General features: G+C 37.4%; 1 protein-coding gene and 1 pseudogene across 4 annotated transcripts in view; one reads left to right on the top strand and one right to left on the bottom strand.

The window, feature by feature from the left end:
- Window positions 1-5323: 5323 nt before the first annotated feature.
- LOC109681321 (probable ATP-dependent RNA helicase DDX6) overlaps window positions 5324-23943 on the bottom strand; it is a 30076-nt gene continuing 11456 nt past the window's right edge. For all 4 annotated transcript variants that reach the window (XM_074066602.1, XM_074066600.1, XM_074066599.1 and 1 more), the window contains exons 5-14: window positions 20264-20393; window positions 19313-19459; window positions 17211-17305; window positions 15943-16065; window positions 15417-15545; window positions 14150-14266; window positions 12283-12346; window positions 8562-8663; window positions 7506-7688; window positions 5324-6327 (exon numbers count right to left, since the gene is read on the bottom strand). In XM_074066602.1, coding sequence (XP_073922703.1) covers window positions 7513-7688; window positions 8562-8663; window positions 12283-12346; window positions 14150-14266; window positions 15417-15545; window positions 15943-16065; window positions 17211-17305; window positions 19313-19459; window positions 20264-20393 — 1083 coding nt within the window. In that variant the 3' untranslated portion in view covers window positions 5324-6327; window positions 7506-7512. The remainder of the gene's footprint in view (window positions 6328-7505; window positions 7689-8561; window positions 8664-12282; window positions 12347-14149; window positions 14267-15416; window positions 15546-15942; window positions 16066-17210; window positions 17306-19312; window positions 19460-20263; window positions 20394-23943) is intronic.
- Window positions 14921-14988, top strand: LOC141420959 (U4 spliceosomal RNA; annotated as a pseudogene).

The raw sequence follows: 23943 nt of genomic DNA, 5'->3' as shown, positions 1-23943 counted from the left end.
AGGCTTTGCCACTGGTGAGGTTGTCAATTCCCACTAAGCTGTCTGGACCTGTGCTTATGTAAATAAGCAAATCTCTCATAGGCTGTCATCTATTTTAATCCTAGGAACATGGTAATAAATTAGGTAACGCCCAAAATTATCTACAGATGAAAACCCTTCTTCAAAACTCCTAGGGCCTTCTCATTCTGAATGTCGACTGCATATTCGTAATTTTTCTCCAATTCTTCTGCATGTGCTTGAGGGCCACAGCCCCATTCCCCTCATGCCTTGCCTTTTACTGGCTTTATTCCACAGAACCACCAGAATTCGAATTGTGACATCACTGAAGCACTCCATCCCCTGCTCCTTCCACCAGCTCTCCTAAGGAGAACATCATCAAACTCATCAGGTAAGACTAATCCAACCGAGAATCTCATTTTAAACGTTTCCTAGGATCACTCCTGGTACCAGTTACTCAATCTGGTCTCCAAGAAACAGATGGCACATTTGTAAGGCTAATGTAAGGAGGGCTTATTACATAGGACTATTTACAAGGTACAGGTGTAGAGGAACCTAATAGGAGAAAGAGACAGGTAACAGAAAATGAGGAAAAGGATGATGGAGACAGCTTTGGTTAGAGCAGAGGTCTTGAGATCTAGAGGCAATCCGGCAGGGAGGGATTGGAGGTACACAAGCTCTGGGGAACAAAAGGGTCTCGCTCTCTTTTTCTGTGGGAAGGGGTGGAGGAAATCTCTGGTGAGCAAACCCAAATGGAAGCCAAAGAGCAGAGGCAAGGTAATATGGTTCATATAGACGGATCTCTGGAGCAGAGAGAACAGACCTGGAGAGGAGACACCCAGTAGACTCTACACTGTGATTAACAGAACAGATAATGCAACTAAGGATCTAGGAATCCATACCTCCTACAGTGTCTCCAAGGAAGCTTGACCCTACATCAGACTGGATTCTTGAAGTGACTTCACATCCATTCTCCTCACTCCTTAGAAATGTTGGTGTTATGTCCCCTGTCTTCACAGGGAGTGTGGTCCAAGAACTGAATTTGGAAGTTTACTGGTTTTGACTTTTCCATGTACAACCTGTAAATGCTGCACAACCTCCTTAAATTCAGAACTTACTGGAAGTAAATTTTAATTTCCATCTTAAGAAATGTCTATATTCTCCACATTGCTCCTAGTTGATATCAACTGCTTATCAACTGCTCAGTCCCAGCTTTCTGCCAAACCCCATCAGTACACATTCCTGTTTTCCCTCTAGATTTTTTTCTAAAATCTTTTATATTTTTTTAATAGTTGGGGGGTCTATCTCAACCTGCCCAGTTCCAAATTTCTGGGCTCAAGGAATCCTCCTGCTACAGCTTCCAAAGCAGCTCAGACTGCAGGCATATGCTATCACAACTTGGCTTTCCATGATCCACTTTGAATAAATTTTTGTGTAAGGTGCAAAGTACATTTTCCCCTAATGCTGGGGATTGAACCTAGGACTTTGTGCACGCTAGGCAAGCGCTCTACCACTGAACTGTATCACCAACCCTACAGACTGTTTTTGCAATATGGATGTCCAATTATTCCAATGCGATCTGTTGAAAATTATCCTTTGTTGTATCTTAAGTATTTCCTTGGGGGAGGACTGGTAATGGTATCCAAAACTTTAAGCATCTGACTTTCACTTAGGTCTGTTAATCTATCCTTAGTGTTTTGCAGTCCTTTAAGCTTTTGTAGAGGTGTTTGGCTCTGTACCTGAACAACTCTGGGGGTGATGACTATGAATCCCTCAACATACTGTGGACCCCAACATCTCCCCTCTCCCAACCAATTATCTTGGTTCTCTGTTTAGGCTTTTGAAAAACATCACTGCATGGTAGGACACCTAGGCTACATGAAGGAACTCAAATTTTATTCAACTTGGCTCGCAAAAATATGGTTTGAGACTGGCTATGTCACCGCATGAATTACTATCGTTGGATTCCCAAGCACACAAACTACTTTAAGGATACACAACACACACATTTGGAGTTCCAGTGGGCTTTTATTGAGATATTTAACCAAAAAAAAAAAAAAATCAAGATTTTACCATCCTTTTGAACCATCTAAACTCAGGAGAGACTGGCCCAAATACGTGTACATACAACAGAACACATCCCAACAAAAAACAGAGCCCCACTGGAACATTGCCAATTAACAGAAAGCCAATTTTCCCTTTCCCCAAAATGTTTTCAAAATTTTGAGTTGCCACTGTTCACTTCCCAGTGGAACTGGTTGGTCCCTTGTGGCTAGGGACATTAGAATTTTCTCCCATTTTTACTGAACAAAAATTACATTTTTCAAGTTTGTTTCAAAAAAGGGAAGCAACTTTGTTTTCTCCAGGCACCCCTCCCCAACAACCACTGGTTAAAATACAGCAGCCTGTATCTTAATGACCCAGCCCTACCCCCTCCCTCACCCTGCCCAGCACTGTCTACTGGAGAATTTAAATACACTTTTGTTGGAATCTGTCAGCTATGGAGGGGCAGAGTCCAGGTACCAGGCTAGCTCCCTCTGACCTCATAAACTGTTACAACCTTTGGACACTTAACTCTTTACTCCAAAGATGAGTTTTTAGATCAGAGAGGAGAGCTGATTTTCTTTGGGAGTTTTATTGTATGCATATAAACCAGAACTACAAACTCACCAAAGTCCACATAAGTTCACGAAAAAGCTGACTTAATTCAGCTCCCACCAGGCCAATAATTTTGCTGGACAAGATATTTGGCAAGAAAATGATTCCACAATAACAATTTTAAAGATACACAGGATGTTGAAAAATGTAGCGAGTTAAAATAACATGGCTTAATTCCCAAGAACTTATTTCATCTTTTTGTTACTCATCTAGAAGGTCAGGAGTGTGGCTAAAGGCAGTTTCTGATGAGGTTATGAGCTTCCAAAGTGTTTCTAAATCCTTAGTGCAGACACCCTCCCTTTTGGGACATAGTACCCTCCCTCCCACCCCTATTTAAAAAAAAAAAAGAAAAAAATTCAACCAAGTGATCAGAATGAGATGTTTTGATTTCAAAAATTCACTCGAGGCTTTGTGCTGAGTTGTCTTGTTCTAGCCAAGCACGATGGCATCAAACACAAAGCAAGTGGCAAAGGAAAGATGCTCCCATCTCATTCTGAAAACAAATTACAGCCACCCCCACCCACCCACCCTTTAGGGCCAGCCCTATGTTACGCCGCTGGAACCCACTTGCAAATCATTTAGAAACACAGGTCTTCCTTCCCCTCCTTTCTGTGAAAGATATTAGGATGAACTTATTCCATTCCTAAGAGAAAGGCAAGAAAACTTTCTTTCATCTTCAGAACATAAGGGGAAAGAAGAACAAAACTGGCTTAGAGGCAGCAAGGTGTGTAACAGTGCATAACTTATTACACAACTATCCGACTAGAAGGCTAAACCATAGGTTGGATAAAAACAGAAAGTAGCTGTCATCTAAATGAAACACTGGAAAAAAATAAGTAACTATTACTTAAAAAAAAAAAAAATCCCAAACATCATACTGCAAAGAATCTGAAGAGAATTTCCAATAGTAACAATGTTTTTTTTTTTAATAAGGGATTAAGAAAAAAAAAAAAAAAAAAAAAGACCAGGCTTTGGCCTAGTCTTTAGAGCATCTTTCCATTGAACTGTTCCTATTCCATTCAAGCACCAAACCAGACAGCTGCCTTTCTAAAGGACCGTGTCCAATTGTGGTGCCCAGTAGTTTAGGTGCCACTTCTCATCAGAGGCTGTACTTCAGTAATACTTTCAATTTTAAGTCTGTGCTTTAAGAGGGACCCACAGGCATGTGGCACCAGGTAGAGCAGTCTAAGGTCTGCAAAAGAGACTGCGCTTTTTTTTGATTTTTGTCTAACACCCACATGCTCTCTGGCAAGATACAAAATTGCATGTACATTCCTTTGCTTGTGTTACATGAATGAACCCTCTTATCTCGCCAGAGGTGAGGGACAGAGAGCTGCATCAGTACAAGGGCAAGATTTGTTGGCCAAAAGGTGATACCTTTTAAAGTCCCCTCCCCCACACCTCCCTGGAAAAGTTATTTGCTTAATTAGGGTATAGACCATGTGACTTGAATTCTACATAAAGGAACTTGCTCTTTTTTGGGTTTGCACTGTGCAGCTCTTGCTACAGTTGTTAAAGAGTTAGGGCTATGTCTGATCAGGAGGCATCTGCAGGATTTTGATCCCCCAGGAATTTTGGGTGAGTCACAAATAGTTTTGCTTAGAACTAGGCAGAGTCAAAAAAGCAACTTTGAATAATTGATTTCTTTACCCAGATTAGTTAAGCATGAAAGCTATGCAGGACTTATCTTGTAATAAGGTTTTGAAAAAAAAAATGGAATATGGAAATCAATTTTTTTTTAATTTTGTTTTTTGCTTTTTTTGTTCTCTAGATGCCTCCTGATTGACCTAGTACACTGGGTTAAAAGGGAATTAAAAACATTTTTTAAAAAAAGTTCACTGGTTTTGATTCATCTCACTCCTTTTGCCTGGAGATCAGGCCAAACACCAAGCATGTTGGGAGGGGCACAATTTAAAGCAACACTATTGACTGTAAGCATTTGCCAGCAATTTACAATGCAAAATGACAGGCAACAATTCTTGTCACAATGCAAGAGGATGGCAAGCAGCTTTCTGCAGCATGAAGTTAACAGCTCTCAGGGGTTGCCCATTCCTGCAAAAGTTTATGTATCAAGGTGGGCAGAGGGCAACACATTTACACATTACAGGAGATGATCCACAGAGAATTAAGCTCTAGAACTGCTAACGTCACCACAGCTCGTACTGGCTAATATTCTGAAATGCAAATTCGTGCTTTATACATATTCTGATAAAAGACACTGCCACTCAGTAGAATTCCCACACTGCAAGGAAGATGAACTTGTACCCACTTTTGCAGAGCTTGGAAAAGTTCCACAAACTTTAGAAGCAAAGTCAGAGAGCTTCATAAAAAATCATCTTGAGTTATAGATGTTTGGAGCTTCCTTGCTTTCTGGTAAAAGTGTTCCATGTGTACTAGATGAGACAGTGTGGCAGCAAACAGTGCATCCCAGACTTGTGGGTCCCTTTTCTAACACATGGATCCCACAGAGGTCTGTTCTCTACAGTAAGAGGCCAAAGTACTTTCTAGAATTTAGTGTTGCGGAAAACTGAGCCCCTCTCATCTTTAGCTGCTCCCATAATCACTCTAATCCCCTTAATCCCAGCAACCTTCATCCAAAAAAAAAAATAATATATATATATGTATAATATATATATATATATATATATATATATGAACCCAGAAAAAAACTTATTTACAAAGTTTATACAAGTATACACACCCAATTTTCTATGGGATACACTTTGCCACAGAGGAAAGAGGGTCAAGGCTCTGACATGTCTACACATCAAGTGCCATACTGCTAATGGAGGCGTATGTAAACCAGTCTTTAGTGTTCTGCGATAGAGCACAAAGGCTTGTCATATGGCTCCTGCAATGATAGACTGCTCTTTCCTTTGGGAGCGAAGGTGTTGTATCTACTCAGCCCAGATTGTTTTTTAAATACATGTATTTACAGTGCGGATGAACTGCAGTTGCATATCAACTCCTCCACGTAAAGAAAAAGATAATGGTGTTTAACGTTACTAGTAAGTTTCATCTTCCAGCCCTAGGCTCGAGTACTGGGTAGAACTGGGTAGAATGGGAAGAGAGACACTTCAACTTGAAACCAAAATAAACAGACAAAAATTTTAAAAAGAAAAAAAATTATTTTGTTGATTCCTTGGGCTGTGTCTAAAAGATGATATTCTGAATGGTCTCATAGCATAAGGCACTTCGCACAAATAAGTAATAAGCTCTTCGGGCTTAAAAACGGATGGATAATCAGGGAGAAGTTGAAATGCACTCGAAAGTCAGCTGTTGAAGAATTCTGAAGATGTAGACAAGCTTGTGTGTTCATCAAGAATAAGAGTCTTCTCTTTTTAGGGTTTCTCTTCTTCTCTTCTTTTTCCTCCTTCCTTGTCCCCTTTCCCCAGAAAACATTTTTTAAAAACCAGCAGTTAGTGCAACTAATGTTCAGTCAGCACACAGTGCAAACAAATGGAACAAAAAAGGTATATTTCTTTTCAGTTTTTTCTCTTCACCAGTTAAAAAAAGAAAAATGTCTGAGCTCTTTTTTAATTCTTCATAGTTCCAAAAAAAAAAAAAAAAACAAAAACAAAAACAAAAAAAGATGAAAAACCCACAAAGAGAAGAGCATCCCCCCAAAAAATGTGTGGCAGATCCAAGGAGCCTTCTGTAGTTTTTCAAAGCCTAGAGAGTGAAGAAAGCTAACATGAGTACTTGTGAAAGCAATGCAAAACCACACATAGGTTTCCACCACTTTCATCTCAAACGCTCTCTCTAGTAGCTCCTGAGTCTTTGCTTAATCCACTGGTTACAATCAAGAATTTCTCTGAGGTGTCCCTGAGACAGAATGAGATCTTCAAGTTCTGGTGGCAGGTGGCCCTCATGACAAGACAAGGGAAAAGAAATGTTTATCTCACATGAACTGAGACTGCCAAAGTACTAGCAAGTATTTGTCTAGTTTTGTTGTCCAAGGGGTTTGTGCTTGATATTTCACTTAGAAAAAAAAGTAATCTGAAATTTCTTTTTGTGGTACTGGGGTTTGAACTCAGGGCCTTATGCTTGCTAGGCAAGTGCTCTACCACTTGAGATGTGCCCCCAGCCATTTTTACTTCAGTTATTTTTTAGATAGCATTTTGCACTTTTTACCTGGGTCTGGCCTATATCTCCCATATTTACTGTAACTATAGATGTGCACCATCATGCTGGCTTGTTTGTTCAACTAAGGTCTCACTAACTTTTTTCCCAGACTGGCCTCAAACTGTGATCTTCCCAATTTCCACCTCCCAAGTAGTTGGGATCATAAGCATGCACTACCACATCCAGCCATTTTTATTTTAAGATAGGGTCTTGCTATATGAATTCTATCCTGGCCTGGAACTCATCCAACTTGAAAATTCATTAAGCTGTAATAGGTAAGATACTCAATGTAATTTAGAAACTATTATCTGCCCAATTCAATTTGATGTTTGTTAAGAAAAACTCTGAAATAGCCTATATTGCTTAATATTAAGACTTGTTTTTCGTGCATTTCTAAATATAGCCCAGAACTACCAAAGAAAAAGGGGTATCCATGCATAGTGGTGCACATCTGCAATGCCAGCACTTAGGAGACAGAGACAGGAAAACAGCAAGTTTGAGGCCAGTCTGAGCTACACAATAGGACCCTGTTTCAAAAAACCAAAGGCTGGGCATGTTACTCAGCTAGAGAACATTTGCCTAGCAGGCACTAGGCCCATCCTGGGTTCAATCCCACCACCCCATCCCCCAAAAGTTTGGGACATCAACTTTCTCCCAGAAAAGAGGATCTCATTTCTTTCCTTAATTTGAAGGTTCTGCCTACTTTGCTACAGTCAGACACATACATGCTTCTTAAGGTTTCTCATCTTCTACAGGCTCGCTGTGGTATTCTGCCACATATAGGCTCTTGTCAATGTTGCTTGGGATAGGTTTAATTTCTGTTCCCAGTTGCTCCTCAATACTTTTCAGGTTGAAGCGATCATCATAGGTGATCAAGTTGATGGCTAAGCCAAGATGTCCAAAGCGACCTAAAGAAAAATGAGTTTAACAAAATGAGTGAAATATGAAAATCAACACACATTCACAGGTCTGTAATTGGAAAAACCACACAGGACTAATATTTCTATTCAGTGTCATTCTAAGTAGAAGAAAATAATTTTTATGGTGTTCTTAGACATATTATTCTACAACTTAAGGTTTCACCATTCAAATAGTACACTTGGCCGATTATGGATTCTGCATCTCGGGAGTCAGCCAATTTTAGATTGAAAATACTGGGGGTGGGGAATGCAGTTGTACTAAATACATAGAAATTTTTTGGTCATCAAACCCTAAACAACTTAGTGCAGAAACTATTTAAAAAGGACTTATATTATACTATGTAATACAGGTAAGCTAGAAATGATTCATTAAGTACATGGGATGTGCATTGGTTATGTGCACATCCCAGGCACACCAAAGGGATAACTGTACTTCAACTTCAGCAAATGACAAAATGGAAGCTCATGTGCATCAAAAGCTGCCACAACACACACTGAATGGTGCAGTCACACTGTACAGTACCATTGACAGAATAAAATTTTCATGTGTTAATTTCATCTCAGACTAAGTATGTAGTAGTTATTTTAACTTCTCTTTTTCTTTTTTTTTTTTTTTTTTTGAGATAGTCTCACTATGCAGCCTAGGCTGGCCTCAAAGTAGAGATCCTCTTGCCTTAACCTCCTGAGGGCTAAAACCACAACACATAGCTTAACTTTTCTTACTAACATTAAACAACTGGACTGGTGTTAATTCACTGTTCTCATAACTACTATACTCTTGTTTCACAAAGGAACAAAATCTGGTGATTAGAATTCTCAAAATATAACTTTCACCAAGTTCATCCCCTTCCTTTTCCTCACCTGATCTTCCAATACGATGAAGATAGGTCTCCGCCAGCTTTGGGAAGTCAAAATTTATTACCACATTCACAGCTTGTATATCAATACCTCGGGTAAACAGATCTTAAAAAAAATAATAATTTTCATTATACCTCTTCATTTAAACATGCCCCTTGGAACCAAAGTACTTTTAAGCACATACATCTAGTATAACTCAAGTTTATTAATCTCATTCAGTTATTCAAATGAACTTATAAATTACTGTCACCACCTCTCATGATTATATTATCATAAACAACTTTCTGCTCAAAGTTACTTCCCAGTTCTGTAACAAGTTTTAAGAAATAGTCTAATAAAATAACTGCAAATGCAGGATGAGATCATGAAGACTGATAAAAACTATAAATTCATAAATGAGTTTCAGGAAAAACCAGTAAATTTTTATTGTCTATTTTCTGGTATTTAATCCAAGATTTGTAAACCCCGAACAGTTTAGGAAGAGATAATTTCACTCATCATTATATTCTGTTTAGAATTCATTCCTCAAATTCTGCTGAATGATTTTTAACAGATCTGCAGTAAACTAATATGCAAAATCCCTCCTAGTCCTTTATAGTCCCCACAATTATGATCCTGGTTCAACTCGGAAAAATAACAATAGATAACAACTAGGTTTCCCTGCTTCAATCAGAATTCCACTCCAGAGAATCCACAATAGACTGATACGTGCTTTAAATGTGCAATTCCTTTTAATTGCCACTAGAAAACTTTAGATTGACATTTGGGGTTCTTTGCTGTACTTTGATCTTGACTTACTTCTTCTTTAACATATCTCCAATCTTCCTTTCTACAAAAATAACTCACTTATCCTTTTCTGAAACATATCTTTTTTTTTGGTCAGTACTGGAGTTTGAACTCAGGGCTCACACTTGCTAGGCAGTCACTCTACTACTTGAGCCACTCCACCAGCTCTGTTTTGTGTTGGGTATTTTTGAGATAGGGTCTCTCATGAGCTGGCTTCAAACTTCAATCCTCCTGATCTCTGTCTCCGGTTCTTCTTAGATCTCTATGGACCATTCTTTATTCCAGCTGCTTAACTTAAATTCCTTCTTCCGCAGGTCTGAAACTTACCTAGCCTGTAAAGATAATTAATGTACCATCTATTTTCAAACCACCTCACCGCTACTTTGCACTCCAATCAATACCAGCACTACTTTCTACTTATACCTTACATTTGCAAATCACTGCTACTCCTTTGTGAAGCCAGCCCAACTAATATTTTGTAAATAGTTTTAATGCAATATGCTGTGCCTATTTGTTTACATATTGTCAGGGATGCACTGAGCTACAACAGAACTGAGTACTTGTACCAGAGACCATATAGTGTGCAGTCTAAATTATTTAATATCCAGTACTTTACAGAAAAAGTATGGAAGTGTTGTAAATGCTTTTATCTCTGATTAAATCACTGTTCCCTAAAGAGAGGATGGTATTTTATATGTGATTCTTTGTACATTTCACATATATGCTATGTGCTATTTGCTCATTTGTTTATGCGGTGCTGGGGACTGAACACAGGCCTTGCGCATGCTAGGCAAGCTCAGCTCTCTTTCCCTGAGCCACATCCTTGGTTCTGCAGTAGTTATTTATGGTAATATGACACACTAAATACCAGGAAGGACAAAGCATGGTCGGGTGGAGTGGTGCACGCTCTGTAATCCCAACTATGCAGGAAGTTGAGGCAGGAGGACCACAGTTCTGTGACAGTCTGGGCAACTTAGTGAGATCCTGTCTCAAAATAAAATTTAAAAAGGAGTGGGGATGTGGGTCAGTGGCAGATCACTTGGCAGGCATGTGTGATGCCCTGGGTTTGATCCCTACAATGGGGAGGAAGGGAAAGAAAGCATTAGCAATTCAAAAACTTATCTGAGTGTCTTGTAAGTAATGATTAAAAATAAAACCAATTAAGGTCATTCTCATTCTCTTCCTAGAGGTGACCAACTGCTTTCAGTCTATTCAAAGTCTACTCCTTTCCTAATAAACTTTACTATCACTTTCACCACAAAAAAATTTGTATCAGTGTAACAATCAGTATCAATGTGTAAGAATTATAACTACTAAAAGCATTTTCCTTCTCTTTTTGGGGTGCTGGGAATTGAACCTACGGTCTGAGCCCAACTTCTTTTTCTTTAAAAAATAAATTAAAATTCATTCTCTAATAGGAAATGCCTGATGGCAAATGAAATTTTCTATGTGCCTATAAGTTCCAAATTTGATTAACAACTCGAAGCATTTCACTGATTTTCTCTTTCAGATCATGGGTTCCCCCAAGTGAGGGGAAACTGTATTATAACATAAAACAGATTATGTATATACATTCATACGTATGCACCCCCAAATATTTTACAATTTTACATAGTATAAAAAGGACTGGGGATGCAGCTCAGCAGTAGAGCACTTGCCCAGCATTGCACTGCAAAATTCTGAGTTTGATATCCAGTACCACAGAAAAAAAAGTACATGTATGTGCATGTGTATAAATATATATATATGTGTGTATAGGTATTTTTTGCAGCTGGCTAAGTACCTAGCAAAGAGTAAATAACTATTGACTCAATAAATATCAGTTGAATGAAAGAGCTTCTTTGTCTTCTCTGCTTAATAAACCCCTGCTCTTTCGTTCAAAAACAAACCAAAAAGAATTTAAAGTCATTGCCATTTTACAGACTAAAAAAAGAAAAAGAAAGAGAAAATACAACTGCTCTAATTCACAAATGAAGGGGGAAAAAAAAGTCAGCACTTGAGTCTTTTTTTTTTGCTTGTGGTACCAGGTTTGAACTCTAGAGTCTCATGCTTACTAGGCAGGTGCTCTACCACTTAAGGTAGTCCACCAGCCCTGCTTTGTTTTTGGTACTTTTGAGATAGGGTTTCATGAACTATTTTATTTGCCCAGGCTGGCTTCAAACTGTGATCCTCCTGATCTCTGCCTCTTGAGTAGCTAGGATTATAGGCGTGAGCCACCAGTACATGGCTGGAATTGAATCTTAAGAGTTTAATATCGTTTCCACTAGATCAGATATTCTATACTTTAGGTACTTAAAAGAAATATGCTGATAAAATAAGCATAAACGTATTAATTTATAGCTCAATTGTCCTTTCAGATGTAAGACAGAGAAACAAGCTAATCTAGAAGAATGCAAGATATTTTATAGCCATTTTCTTGATTGTTATAAATTACCAAATTTAATATTTTAATAGGAAAATGTTGGAGTTTATTTCTAGAACAGTGTCTTTATAAAAACCCAGACCTTGAAAATTCCACATCTTGGTCTGGGTACTGGTTATATGGATGCATACCTATGCAAAAATTCATCAAATAACATACTTGAGATTAGCATATCTATATACATATATCTCACTTAATACTCTAAGTTCTTCTATTTACCCATCAGCTTAGATTATTAACCTCATATAATATTAAGATTAGATTCCAAGTACAGAGATGACAGGTTACTGAATTTATTTGCTTTGTCTGATGTGATCATCCACCTGTCCCCTAGTTTGTTTCTCTATATGCAGCAAATAACCCAAAATACAGACTAGAATTCATTCTCAACTTCAGAAATTCTGAAAGAGTAGTAGGGTGTGCTGGACAATGTCTAGGCTACACTGTGTGAGATAAGAAAAAGCAATCCAGAACTAAGAGGAAGACAGTGGGTGAAAGAAATACAAAACTACTTACCAGTGCAAACAAGATTGCGGCATAAGCCATTTCGGAAATCATGAAACACACGATTTCGATGTTCCTAGGGAAAATAATTCAATATGCTCCATTTGGTTAAAACTGATACACAAAGGGGAGACCCAACCCCCCAAAAAATTGATACAGTCAAAAATTTTCATTATTGTTTCTCCTATTCAGTCATTTCTTTATACCCAAAATCAGTTTCTACAAATCATCTATGACATTAAGCTTCTTTCAAAACCAAATTTTAAGTGCTTAATGTTCACTGAAAGTGTTTTTAGGCAGTCATCTTCTTTGACCTCTGTACGAAGGGGTATAATACTTATTAGCTGAGTCAAATTTTTGCCACACTGCACATGTCCTAACTTAGTAGGCCAGGATGACCTAGAATTTACTGTCCTCTTCTCTCAGGCTCCTAAATACTGGGATTACAGATATATACTACCACACTCAACTCAGAAACTGTACTTTTATTATGAAATTTCACAATGTTGTAGTTATCACCAAAAAATCCAGTCGTGTTGTAGCTTTGAATTATTTTCTATTAAATCAAATTGTGAAACTTAGGGATTGCACTCTTTAAGGCAGATACTGAAGAAAAAGATCTGTTAGTTCAGGGGCCTTAAGTAGTAATTCAGCCTATCCTTGGTTTGGATTTCCAGAGTTTCAATTACTCATAGAACACCTTGGTGTGAAACATTAAATAGAAAACTCCAGAAATAAACTCGTGTAAGTTTTAAGTTCTGCATCCTTCTAAGAAGTGTGATGAAATCTTACACCATTCTATCTGGGATGTGAATCATCCTCTGTCCAGTGTATCTACACTGCATACACACTACACACCAGAGCTGCCTTAGTTTTATAAGATGAATTGTCATGGTACTGCAGTGCTTGTGTTCAAGTAACCCTTATGTAGTAGCTAAAAGCTACACCACTCAATGTCTACGTGATTCATCTCACTTCACTTCATCACATGGCCTTGTATCAACATCCGTAATCACAAGGTAAATATAGTACAAGGTATTTTGAGAGAGATCATATTCATATAAGCTGTTTATTGTTAATGTTATAATTACTCTATTTTATTACTGTTATTAGATCTCTTATTGTGTCTACTTTATAAATGAACTTTTATCACAGGAAGTATATAAGAAAAAGCGTATACACAGCATTTGGTACTAGCTGCAAATTTCAGGCATTCACTGGGGATCTTGGGATATATTCCCCTTAGATGATCTAGAGTAGTGCTTCCTGTAATCAAGGGAATGTTCTGCAGCTGTATTCTCCATTACAGAAGTCACTAGTCACAAGCAGCAAATGGAAGACTTGAAATGTGGCTAATATGACTGAGGAGCTAAATTTTAAAATTTCATTTTAAGTAATTTAAATTGCCACATATGGCTAGTGGATTTTGTATTAAACAGTATATATCTAGCAATTACCTGTGAAAGAAAGAATAAAATTTTCCTTTTGCATCATGCTTGACAGCTTACAAATACTCATTCATACATTATTCTCAATATTCCCAATAACTCTGTACTACACTGTATTCTGAACCACCTCGTACAACATTCCTAACAATGCAATATTACCCTTATTTTATTTTTAAAAAGTTAAGCCTCAGGAATTTAAAATGAAGGGTCCTTTGTCTACTAAAGAACACTGTATCTCCCCACCCAGCCCATTCCTGATGCTGGGGATTGAACCCAGAGCCTTGCTACACCACAGAGCCAAGAGTAGTTTATTTTTAAGCAGGAAGTTTCAGAGGAGCATTAAAACAAAACAAAACTTGACAAATACAAATTTTTCTTTTTTTTCTTTTTTTTTTTTTTTTGCTGTATCTGAGTTCTCATTTTACACTCACCTGCCTCATTTTAGCATGGATATAGAAGCAAGAGTAACCCAGCTGAGAAATCTTCTTGGCTAACAATTCAACTCGCTGAGAAGAGTTACAGAAAATGATCGACTGGTTTATCTGAAGCTGAACACAGAAAAAAATAGGCATAAGAAAGAAAAACAAAAACCTTCATTTGTTTTGCCAAATCTTGAAGTTAACAGCTGGCAAACAGTAAGTTAAAAACATGGCCTAAAATTCAGAACCTCATGGTAGAAAATGTAAAGTTGAAAAATTGTACATTATTTTTGGTTTACTAATAGTTGTAGATAGTAATTTATGTTTTATTGTAGAAAGTATTTCATAATGGCCACATAACTGCCAAGAAGAATAAAATATAGTTGATGTCTCATTATTTATGGTTAATTATGTTCTACAAAGTCCCTGCAATGCAAACATTGAATTAGCAAATACAGAACCATTGCTTCTAGGGTAAATACAGAATTAGGTTCCTGCGAGACTTTGGTCACACCGTCTTTATCAAAAGATCAATCTATAACCTCGTTTTATGCGTTTCTATTTAAGAATATCTTATTCAGTACATTCAGAGCCAAAACTGTTGTAAGTCATGCTTGCAAAAAGCTTATCCAACAATTTCTCTGCAAGGAACATTAACCTTTGTGTGTTTCTGAGGACAGAGCAACACTTTAGCACTAGTGGAAGGGCTGTTTTGAACAGAGAAATATCAACAAAAGCAAAAAGAAAAATGTAGCACTAAAAGTGTGAACAAGAAGTGTGAATAGCTTTGCGCGCTAGCAGTATCGTAGCCAATGAAGTTTATCCGAGGCGCGATTATTGCTAAAAGAAACGTGAAAAGGACATTTGTTTGCAACATGAGAGCTCAAACAAGAAGGCAGGGTGTTAATAACTTTGACCTCAGCTGGGAAAGTACACGCCTGGCAAGCCAAATTTTTTTGTAGATTGTACTGACTGTACAAAATGACCATGAGGTCAGACTGCATTGAATATTGATTTTGGAGTTCAAGTAAATTTTATCAAGTAGGAAATTCTTATCTGTAAAGACTAAGAATCAATTGTAATTAGGGTCTAATTATTTAGAATATAATTAAAGTGCCTGTGTCAACCATAGTTTTAACTTCAGATCAACTGAAACTGCCTTTCAGGAAATACCAGGACTTTCACAGTGAAGATGATGGGAAAATGGATGCAATTATTTGCTTTCCTGGGAACAGGTGATGGGTAATAGTCAGTAGCAGAAACCCACTACACTACTTACCCTAGAGAAAAGTGTATTGAGGCAGTGTACTTTTTGGCGCTCAGTTACATATGCGTAGTACTGGGTTACTCCCTTCAGAGTTAGTTCCTCCATCAGGTTAATCTCATAGGGTTTCTGCAAATGGGAATTCTGAAGGAAAAAAAAGTTAAATCACAGTTGTTCCTCTTAAATTCAAAATATATACACTTTTGCATCTCTCTTTAAAACAACTACATGGTAAAGAAAAAATTACCCAAGATTCAGACATGTAGCTAAGTTATTATTTTGTGTTTTGTATGGGATAATGTTGTAACCAATTTACCTAGCAGCAATGGTAAATGTCAGCCTGACACCAAGAGGTAAGTAAAAATGAAGACTTTAATCAAATGATTATTATAGTTTTAAAAAAATCTGTATGCATGCACAAATCTTAATTGATCAACTGGAAAGATGAGAGTTTTGAATCAACATAAGGCACACTCACGCCCTCTGATAATGAGATGAAGCTGTGGACAAACACACACTGCAAGCACAGGTTTACACTCACCATGAACTTCTGCACACTGAGAGGGAAAGTAGCGGAATACAGTAAAATCTGCCTGTTTTTAGGTAGCGTGAGAATAATATCTTCCATTATCTGCACAAAATCCTGTGACAGCAATTTATCTGCCTGCAGTAAAGAAAATACAATTTTTACAATAATGAAACAACATCTAAAGTCTTTGGCAAATGCACAAAGGATAAAGCATAATCAGACAAAAATATCCATGAAATGTTCCTGGTTATAAACAGTAACTCTCCAACAATGCATAGAGTTCAATGGCGCCAAGAGAACTTGCCAGTGATTCGAAAGGGAAAGGGCTAAGAAAAAAAAAAAAAATTCATAGACTGATGAGTCTTGTGCCCATTAACAGAATTTAAATGATTTCCATAAAGGTAGTAAGGTGTAATAGTTAAAATACAGGCTTTGGAGTCAAACTTTGTGGGTTAAAATGTTGTCTTTTATTTGTTTGTTGTGTTGGGACACTTCTTAACCACTCTGTACCTCAATTTCCACAACTGGTTATCTACATATTGTAATAACTTTTATAGCATATTTGTACCTTACTGAATTGTTGTAAAAATTAAATGAAAACACATGTAAAGAACTTAGTGACATGGTGTTTTTAAAATGCTACCCTTTCATTACTCAGTAAATATGATCAATCAATGACTAGTTATCTAAACATAAGCCATATGGGAAAGTAACTGTTAGCCAAAACATTAACACCACTGACATGCTACATATATAAAACACTGCTAGACCCCAGAGGTAAAGTTCTTAAAAGGCACTTATAACCTGATGAGATATACATATAACAGATACCAATAAACAAGTGATACAAAGTAGTATACACAAAATAAAGGGTTAAAAAACATACATGTTTTTTAAAATGTATCACTGAATATACAAAGACTTAGAACTGCCTTGGCTTTGAGGTTATTCAGTAACTTCTCTTTTAAAAACTAAAAATGGCAGGGTGGGGGGGGGCAGCACGCAGTGGCCCAAACAATGTATACACGTGAGTAAATGTAAAAACAATAAAATAAATAAAAATAAAATCTAAATATCTGGTATCCATAAGAGGCTGAACTCCTGTGAATACCTATCATCTGTTATCCTTGAAAGATAAACATGTTTTTAGAAACAAATTTTCTTAAATTGTCCAGTGTTTATTATATAATCATAAACACAAACAGCTTTTAATTATTCACTGTAAAGTATAAAAGCACAGAATAGTCAAAACAGCATCTTTGTCAATGAAGAAACATTACCTCATCCAATACTATCATCTGGACATGATCAACCTTTGCTACTCCTTTCTTGATAAGATCCAGGATTCTGCCAGGGGTAGCGATGACCACATGTACTACACAAGATTCAGAAAACATTACTGTTAGCTTGGATAAAAAAGATTTGTAAATATTTATAACATTTGTTTTTATTCAGATATCACTGTAGAGATAAGAATGATATAAAAGGCACGAAGACAGTTTTAGGCTACATATTTCCATTTTACCGCTAGATAGCCAGAGAATACTATTTTTTTTTTTTTTCACCTCTACATTGGGTGGGCTACTCCAAGTAAGAAGCATACATTCTTGTCCTAATGTAATAAATAACAGAAGGTACACCAGGCTTCTGGCACAGTAGACATGCCTTCAGTTTAGAGCAGTGTTGTTCAAGAGATTGTCGTAGGGACAAAATAAAATAATCACTTTAAAAAATGTGCAGTACAAACACTGTATCAATTAAAGTAACCAAATGACATTTATGAAATTCTAAAACTTATGTAATTTTACATGTGATCTCATTCTTATGGTTCACTCAGTACTGCACCATGGAGAGCTCTTCATAAAATAAATACAAATCAGCTTCATTCTTTTATGTCTCTGTTCAAGTCCATTCATACAATACCTGAACGTATAGCATCTCCTGAGATGTTTAAATTGATTCCATTTTTTCAGTACTACAAACCACAGCCAGTAAATGATCCTGTATATAAGCCTTATATTTACCAATTACTTCTGCAGGAAAAATTCCTGAAAATATACTGCCAAATTGCCCACAACACAGATCAGCTTATACTATGTTGTAAGAAAGCCTATTTTCCACAAAGTCATATTGATAACTAATATTTGATTGCAAATTGGACAAAATAATTGATATAAATTTGGCATTTTCAGTTACATTAAAAAATATTAGTAAGACTGAATAAACAATTCATTTTTCCTGAATGAATTGGAATTTCCATTATTAATTTTTCTACTGCAATGTCCTGTTCCTTAGTTATGTTTTTTAGAGTGGGCACTATCAAGGTTTGAATTCAGGACCTTGCACTACCTAGGACAGCACTCTACCACTTGAGCCACGTCTCATTCCTTTTGGTTTTTAGTTATTCTGCAGATAGGGTCTTGTTTTTGTCAGGAGCTGGTGTTAGACAGAGATCCTTCTACCTCAAATGTAGTTTGGGATTATAGGTATATACCACCATGCCTGGATTTTTTTCTTTTTATTTAATGGGGGGAATTATGACTTGAACTCAGAGCCTAATGCTTGATAAGTAGGTGTGCTACCTCTTAAGCCATACCCTCAGCCCTTTTTACTTTGGTTGTCACATTAAGATCTCTTTATGCCCGGGGCAGCCTAGACCACAATCCTCAGGATTCCTGCATATGCATAGCTGGGATAATAGGCACTGTGCCCCACACTCAGATTTTTTACTAACTGAGATTGCAGGGGGAGGGCCTCATACTCTTTTTTTTGTGGTACTGGAGTTTGAGCTCAGGGCCTATGCCCTGAGCCACTCCATCAGCCCTTTTTGATGAAAATTTTTTTTCGAGACAGGGTCTCGCGAGCTATTTGCTCAGAATGGCATTGAATCATGATCCTCCTGATCTCTGCCTCCTGAGTAGCTAAGATTATGGGCATGAGTCACTGGTGCCTGATGTCTTACAAACTTTCTTCCTGTGCTGGCCTCAAACTCTGATCCTCCTGATCTGTCTCCCAAATAGCAGTAATTACAGGCATAAGACACAGTACCTGACTGTTCCTTCTTTTGGTGGGACTCGAAATTGAACTCAGGGCTCTGAACTTGCAAAACAAGTGCTCTTCCACTTGAGACACATCCCCAGTTCATTTTGCTCTGGTTATTTTTGAGATGGGAGTTTCTCAAACTATTTACCTGGGCTGGCCTCCAACTTTAACCCTTCCAATCTGTGCCTCCCAAGTAGCCAGCATTACAAGCATGAGCCACTGATACCTGGCTATGTTCCTTAATTGTTAAAAACAACTTTTACTAATTTACTGAAACAAAGAAACTGTGACTAAAATTATAGCCAGGGAGCAATGCTACCGTCTATTAATCATTTCCTACCTGTATCATCAAGCCTCATTATGTCATCCCGTAAATTGGTTCCTCCTGTGGTTGCCATCACTTTGGCCCCTCCCATGTGTTTGCTGACCTGGATGCAAATTTGACTGACCTGTAGAGCAAGTTCTCTAGTGGGAACAATCACCATTGCTGGAAAATGGAGGGGAGAGGAAAAACAAAGTCTTATTTTACAAGTTTAAAAAAAACTATAAAAAGATTGCTTCTTGTAAAATAGATGAGATGTGTAGAGAAGTCTATTCATCGTATTTCTAATAGACACATTAGCTTTAATATTTCTAAGAGTCTGACAGTAATAGATTCACTAAACACCAAAGGAGGAAATTCTTGCTGCCTAGGTTCTACATACATCACATTAAATGGAGGACAAGTGATAATTACAGATCAACGAAGTTGAAATTTTAAGAAAAGTTTTAATTGTGATATCTTAATTCTACTACTTTGCCTACAGAAAAGTATTTCTTCTCCACTGCCAAAGCTCTTAAAATCCCCAAACCATAAGCCTTTAAACAGAAGTTGTTCATGTTTCTACAGAGAAATCTGCAGACACACAGCTACCACAGAAACAATTCAGTTCCAGTTTATGTAAGAAGCAATGTCAACTAATTTAATCTTTCATGATTACAGCTTTCCTATCTACAGGATAAGTAAGACTTATTTTGCCTGTCTCACTAGAATACTGTTATAACTGTTACTATATAAAGGTATGTAAAGTCTCTTTAAAAAGATAGGCATTATTTTAACAAGATGATTAGGCCAAAGTTTGCAAGGGGGAAAAAAAAAGAATATAACAGATTCTGTAAATTCTCCAGATTATGCAAATTATGGCCAAAAGTGTGTGTGTGGGGGGGGGAGAGGTATCTTCTACACAGTTTCAAGGATTAAACTGCCACTTTTACTTTAAAACAAACCCGCACAAACTTTCCCCCAACTAACCTTGAATATTGTCCTTCTTCAGGTCTAGCCGTTCAAGTAAGGGAATGAGGTAGGCACCGCTCTTGCCTGTTCCATTTTTTGCTCTAGCTAAGATATCCCTACCAGATAAAGCAATGGGAATGCTCTCCTCCTATGAGACAAGACAATGAAAAATTGTGAATAAAAGCCATACACCAAGAGAGTCTTCTCTAAAATACACTACCTCTTTTGGTAGTGGCCTACATTTGCATTTTACATGAATAGCAGGCTCAAGTACATTAGCAAGATCAGTGAACACCACCATGTTTAGTACCTGCTTACCAGAATTGCTCAAATACATTTTAAGTTCTGTCCCAATATCAGAAAAGTGTGTGTGTGTAGGAAGAAAACAGTGGGAAAATGGCGCATCACTAGGACTTAAATATATAGATAAAAAAGCAAAGAACATTTACATTAAAAATAGGAAAATACAGCACAAAAAATTACAAGGAAAGGCTATACAGTATAATAAGCCATGTAGATTAGGCTGGGAGTGTAGCTCAGTGGTAGACTGCATGCTCAGCATGTGAGGCCTTCAGTTCAATCCCCAGCGCCAAACTCTCCCCACAAAAATAACAACCAAAAACAAAACAAAACAAAACAAAACACTCCGTAGTTTGTACAGTTCATCACTGCACAAAACAGAAAGTGTGGGAATATTTAACCACAGGACCTACTTAGCATTTATTTATACATTACATAAACTTCCTATGTCTGTGCCTTATAGCAAAGTTTTCTGTCCTAAAACGCGCTCAATTAGGGGACTCAATCATTTCAGTTATCTCATTCCACAGTCACATCACTGAAAGTAATCTTATTTTTTTGGTTTACTTTGTCATGTACATTTTGGAGAAAACAACAATACTCCCTGTTATTTTGGGACACAGTAAGGGATTCTCAAAGTACTAAGAATTAAATACACATGAGAAATGACAGGGCAAATTGGGGGCTGGAGGCACGGATCAAACAGTAGTTGCCTGCCAGCAAGTGCAAAGCCCTGAGCTCAAACTCCAGTACTGCCCCTTCCCCCAAAAGGGGAGAATAGGTGCAAGTGAGAAGGTACAACATGAAATGTTCAGCTAAAAAAAAAGAACACTTCTATAGACAAGTAACAGCACAACTTGGTCCTTAGGATACGCCAATCATTCATTAATAGACTTCTGCCTGACAAGGGCATTAGGTGACATATGTTGGAAGGGTATGTCATCTAAAAAGAATTAAGATTTAAAACTCTGAACCAGCCAGATGCTGGTGGCTCATGTGTGTAATCCTAGCTACTCAGGACAGAGATCAGGAGGATCAAGGTTTGAAGCCAGCTTGGGCAAACAGTTTGCAAAACCCTCTCTCGAAAAACCCCATCACAAAAATGGGCTGATGTAATGGCTCAAAGTAGGCCCTGAATTCAAACCACAGTACTGCCAAAAAAAAAAAAAAAATTCTGAACAATTTTTTTTGACCCTACAGGGCACATAACTAGACAAAATTTGCCTTCTTACTTCTAATTCTAAAACTTAATATAATGACTCAATGTCATTACACATCAAGCCAAACAGAATCACTACTGAACTCTAGGTGATTTGGGTTTTATAAATGGCTCCAAATAAAAAGTGGTAATAAGACAAAAATTCAGACCAGGCACTATGGCTCATGCCTGTAATCCCAGCTACTCAGGAGGCAAAAAGTCAGTGAGACCCCTCATCTCAGTAATACATGGCACACATGCCTATGATTCCAACTATAAGGGAGATTGTGTAAGTAGGAAGATCAAGGTCTGAAGCCAACATAGGCAATACTGAGATTCTGTATGAAAAACAAAGCAAAACAGAGTTGAGAAAGTGGTTCTGGTAAAGCACCTACCTAGCAAGCTTGAGGCCCTGAGTTCAAGCCCTAGTACCACCCAAAAAAGACCAAATTCAACTTCAGACTTTTATTAACAATTAAATAGATTTCTTGGGTGTTATGGTAAAATACTGGATTAGAACCCAAGCTAGTCATTTTGAAAGCTCATGCCTTAGTACTAAAATACTAGAAAAAAGCTGGGCACCAGTGGCTCAGCTACTCAGGAGGCAGAGATCAGGAGGATTGTGGTTTGAAACCAGACTGGACAAATAGTTCACAGGACCCTATCTCAAAAAACCCTTCACAAAAATAGGGATGGTGGAGTGGCTCAAGGCAAAGGCCTGGAGTTCAAGCCCCAGTACCACCAAAAAAAAAAAAAGACAATGTCAACAGTACAAGCAGCAACTGCTATTAACTTTACTACTGTATCAAACCATTTAGGCCTAGAAACTACCCTTTACAGACTTGGGGGAATTTTTTTTAAGGTCTTCTCATTCTCATCTCAAGAACTGAAAGCCTGAGAAAACTGACAATATTGACATTTAGCTGAAAATATTTTAGAAAGCTGTTTGTACACTGTTTAATTTCTGATCCTCACAGGATAAGGACAAGGTTAACCAGAACTATGAAATGAAAGAGGTAAGGATGTTTCTGCTGCTAGAGAGGCATTTCCACTCCCCACCAAAAAATAACCAGATTTAGTTTTGTTTATAGCATATAAATTCTGGTCTAGAACTATCAGTGTGTGATGTTAGGAAACCATTAGTTAAACATTTTGCACCAAAGTTCATTTTACTACTGACTCTTTTAAAAGACAAAAAAAGAAGTCAAAGAATTTGGAACCTAGCTTACTGGTTTTAGAGCCTCATTTTTCAAATTCCATTTCAAATGGAATTCAACATATTATTTAATAAAAGGCCAAATACAGTGAAACTTAGTAATTATACCTAATATTTTTATTTTTCTATGCCGAGCTAACTGCCAAAAGAAACATCTCTTGCGCTTTAAAACTACCATTATAGAAATAACTAAACCGTAAGTAGCATGACCTTCCATCTCCCACATGATATCCTTTCTACCTAGAACCCCAGTCACAGAAGACAGGTTCCAGATGGTCAGAATAAGAGAGCAGCCAGAACTGTGAAAATGGTCCAGTGACAATGCTGTTAGTTACGTCTTACAACCTGTATTAAATGGTCTGCTAATTATTATTGTTGTGAAAGAGTAGAACAAGAAAAACCTTAGCTTTGACCCAGCTGTTAATCTTCACTAGTGTAACACCCAAATTTTATAACGCAGTAGGGAAATATTGCATTTGAAGGCTTAAAAACACACACACACAAAAACCTTCAAAAAATTCTTTTAGACATAATTAACTCGTTGTTAGCTGGAGGGATGATACTACAAAGTATAAAGTATTAATTCTTATTAGAGCTAGTTGATAAAATAATGAGACTAGAGCTGGTAAGAAATTTTGTTGCCTACAGTATAGAGCTTCTATGTTTCCCTCAATAATGGACTACCTCTCATTTCTTTACCTTCTGAGATTATCTAAAATGTCTTGGGGCTCAGGTGTAGTTCCACAGTAGAACATTTACCTAGCATATATGAGACCCTGAGCCTAATCCTCAGCACTGCCCAACCCCAATGAAGTCTTGGCTACAGATATATATACCTACTAGCATAAACAAGGCCTTGGTTCTGACCTTCAGTACTATAAAAAAAAGAAATTGTAGGTGTCTAGGATATGGAAGTAGAAGAGTTGTTACCTCTCAATCACAATCTCAAAGTCAGTATAAAGTTTCATAATGCCTAAGAGAAAA

Source organism: Castor canadensis, chromosome 2, assembly GCF_047511655.1.
Source record: "Castor canadensis chromosome 2, mCasCan1.hap1v2, whole genome shotgun sequence".
NCBI classification, from domain to species: Eukaryota; Metazoa; Chordata; class Mammalia; order Rodentia; family Castoridae; genus Castor; species Castor canadensis.
The sequence above is the reverse complement of the archived record's forward strand: the minus strand, read 5'-3'. Positions and strand labels throughout refer to the sequence as shown.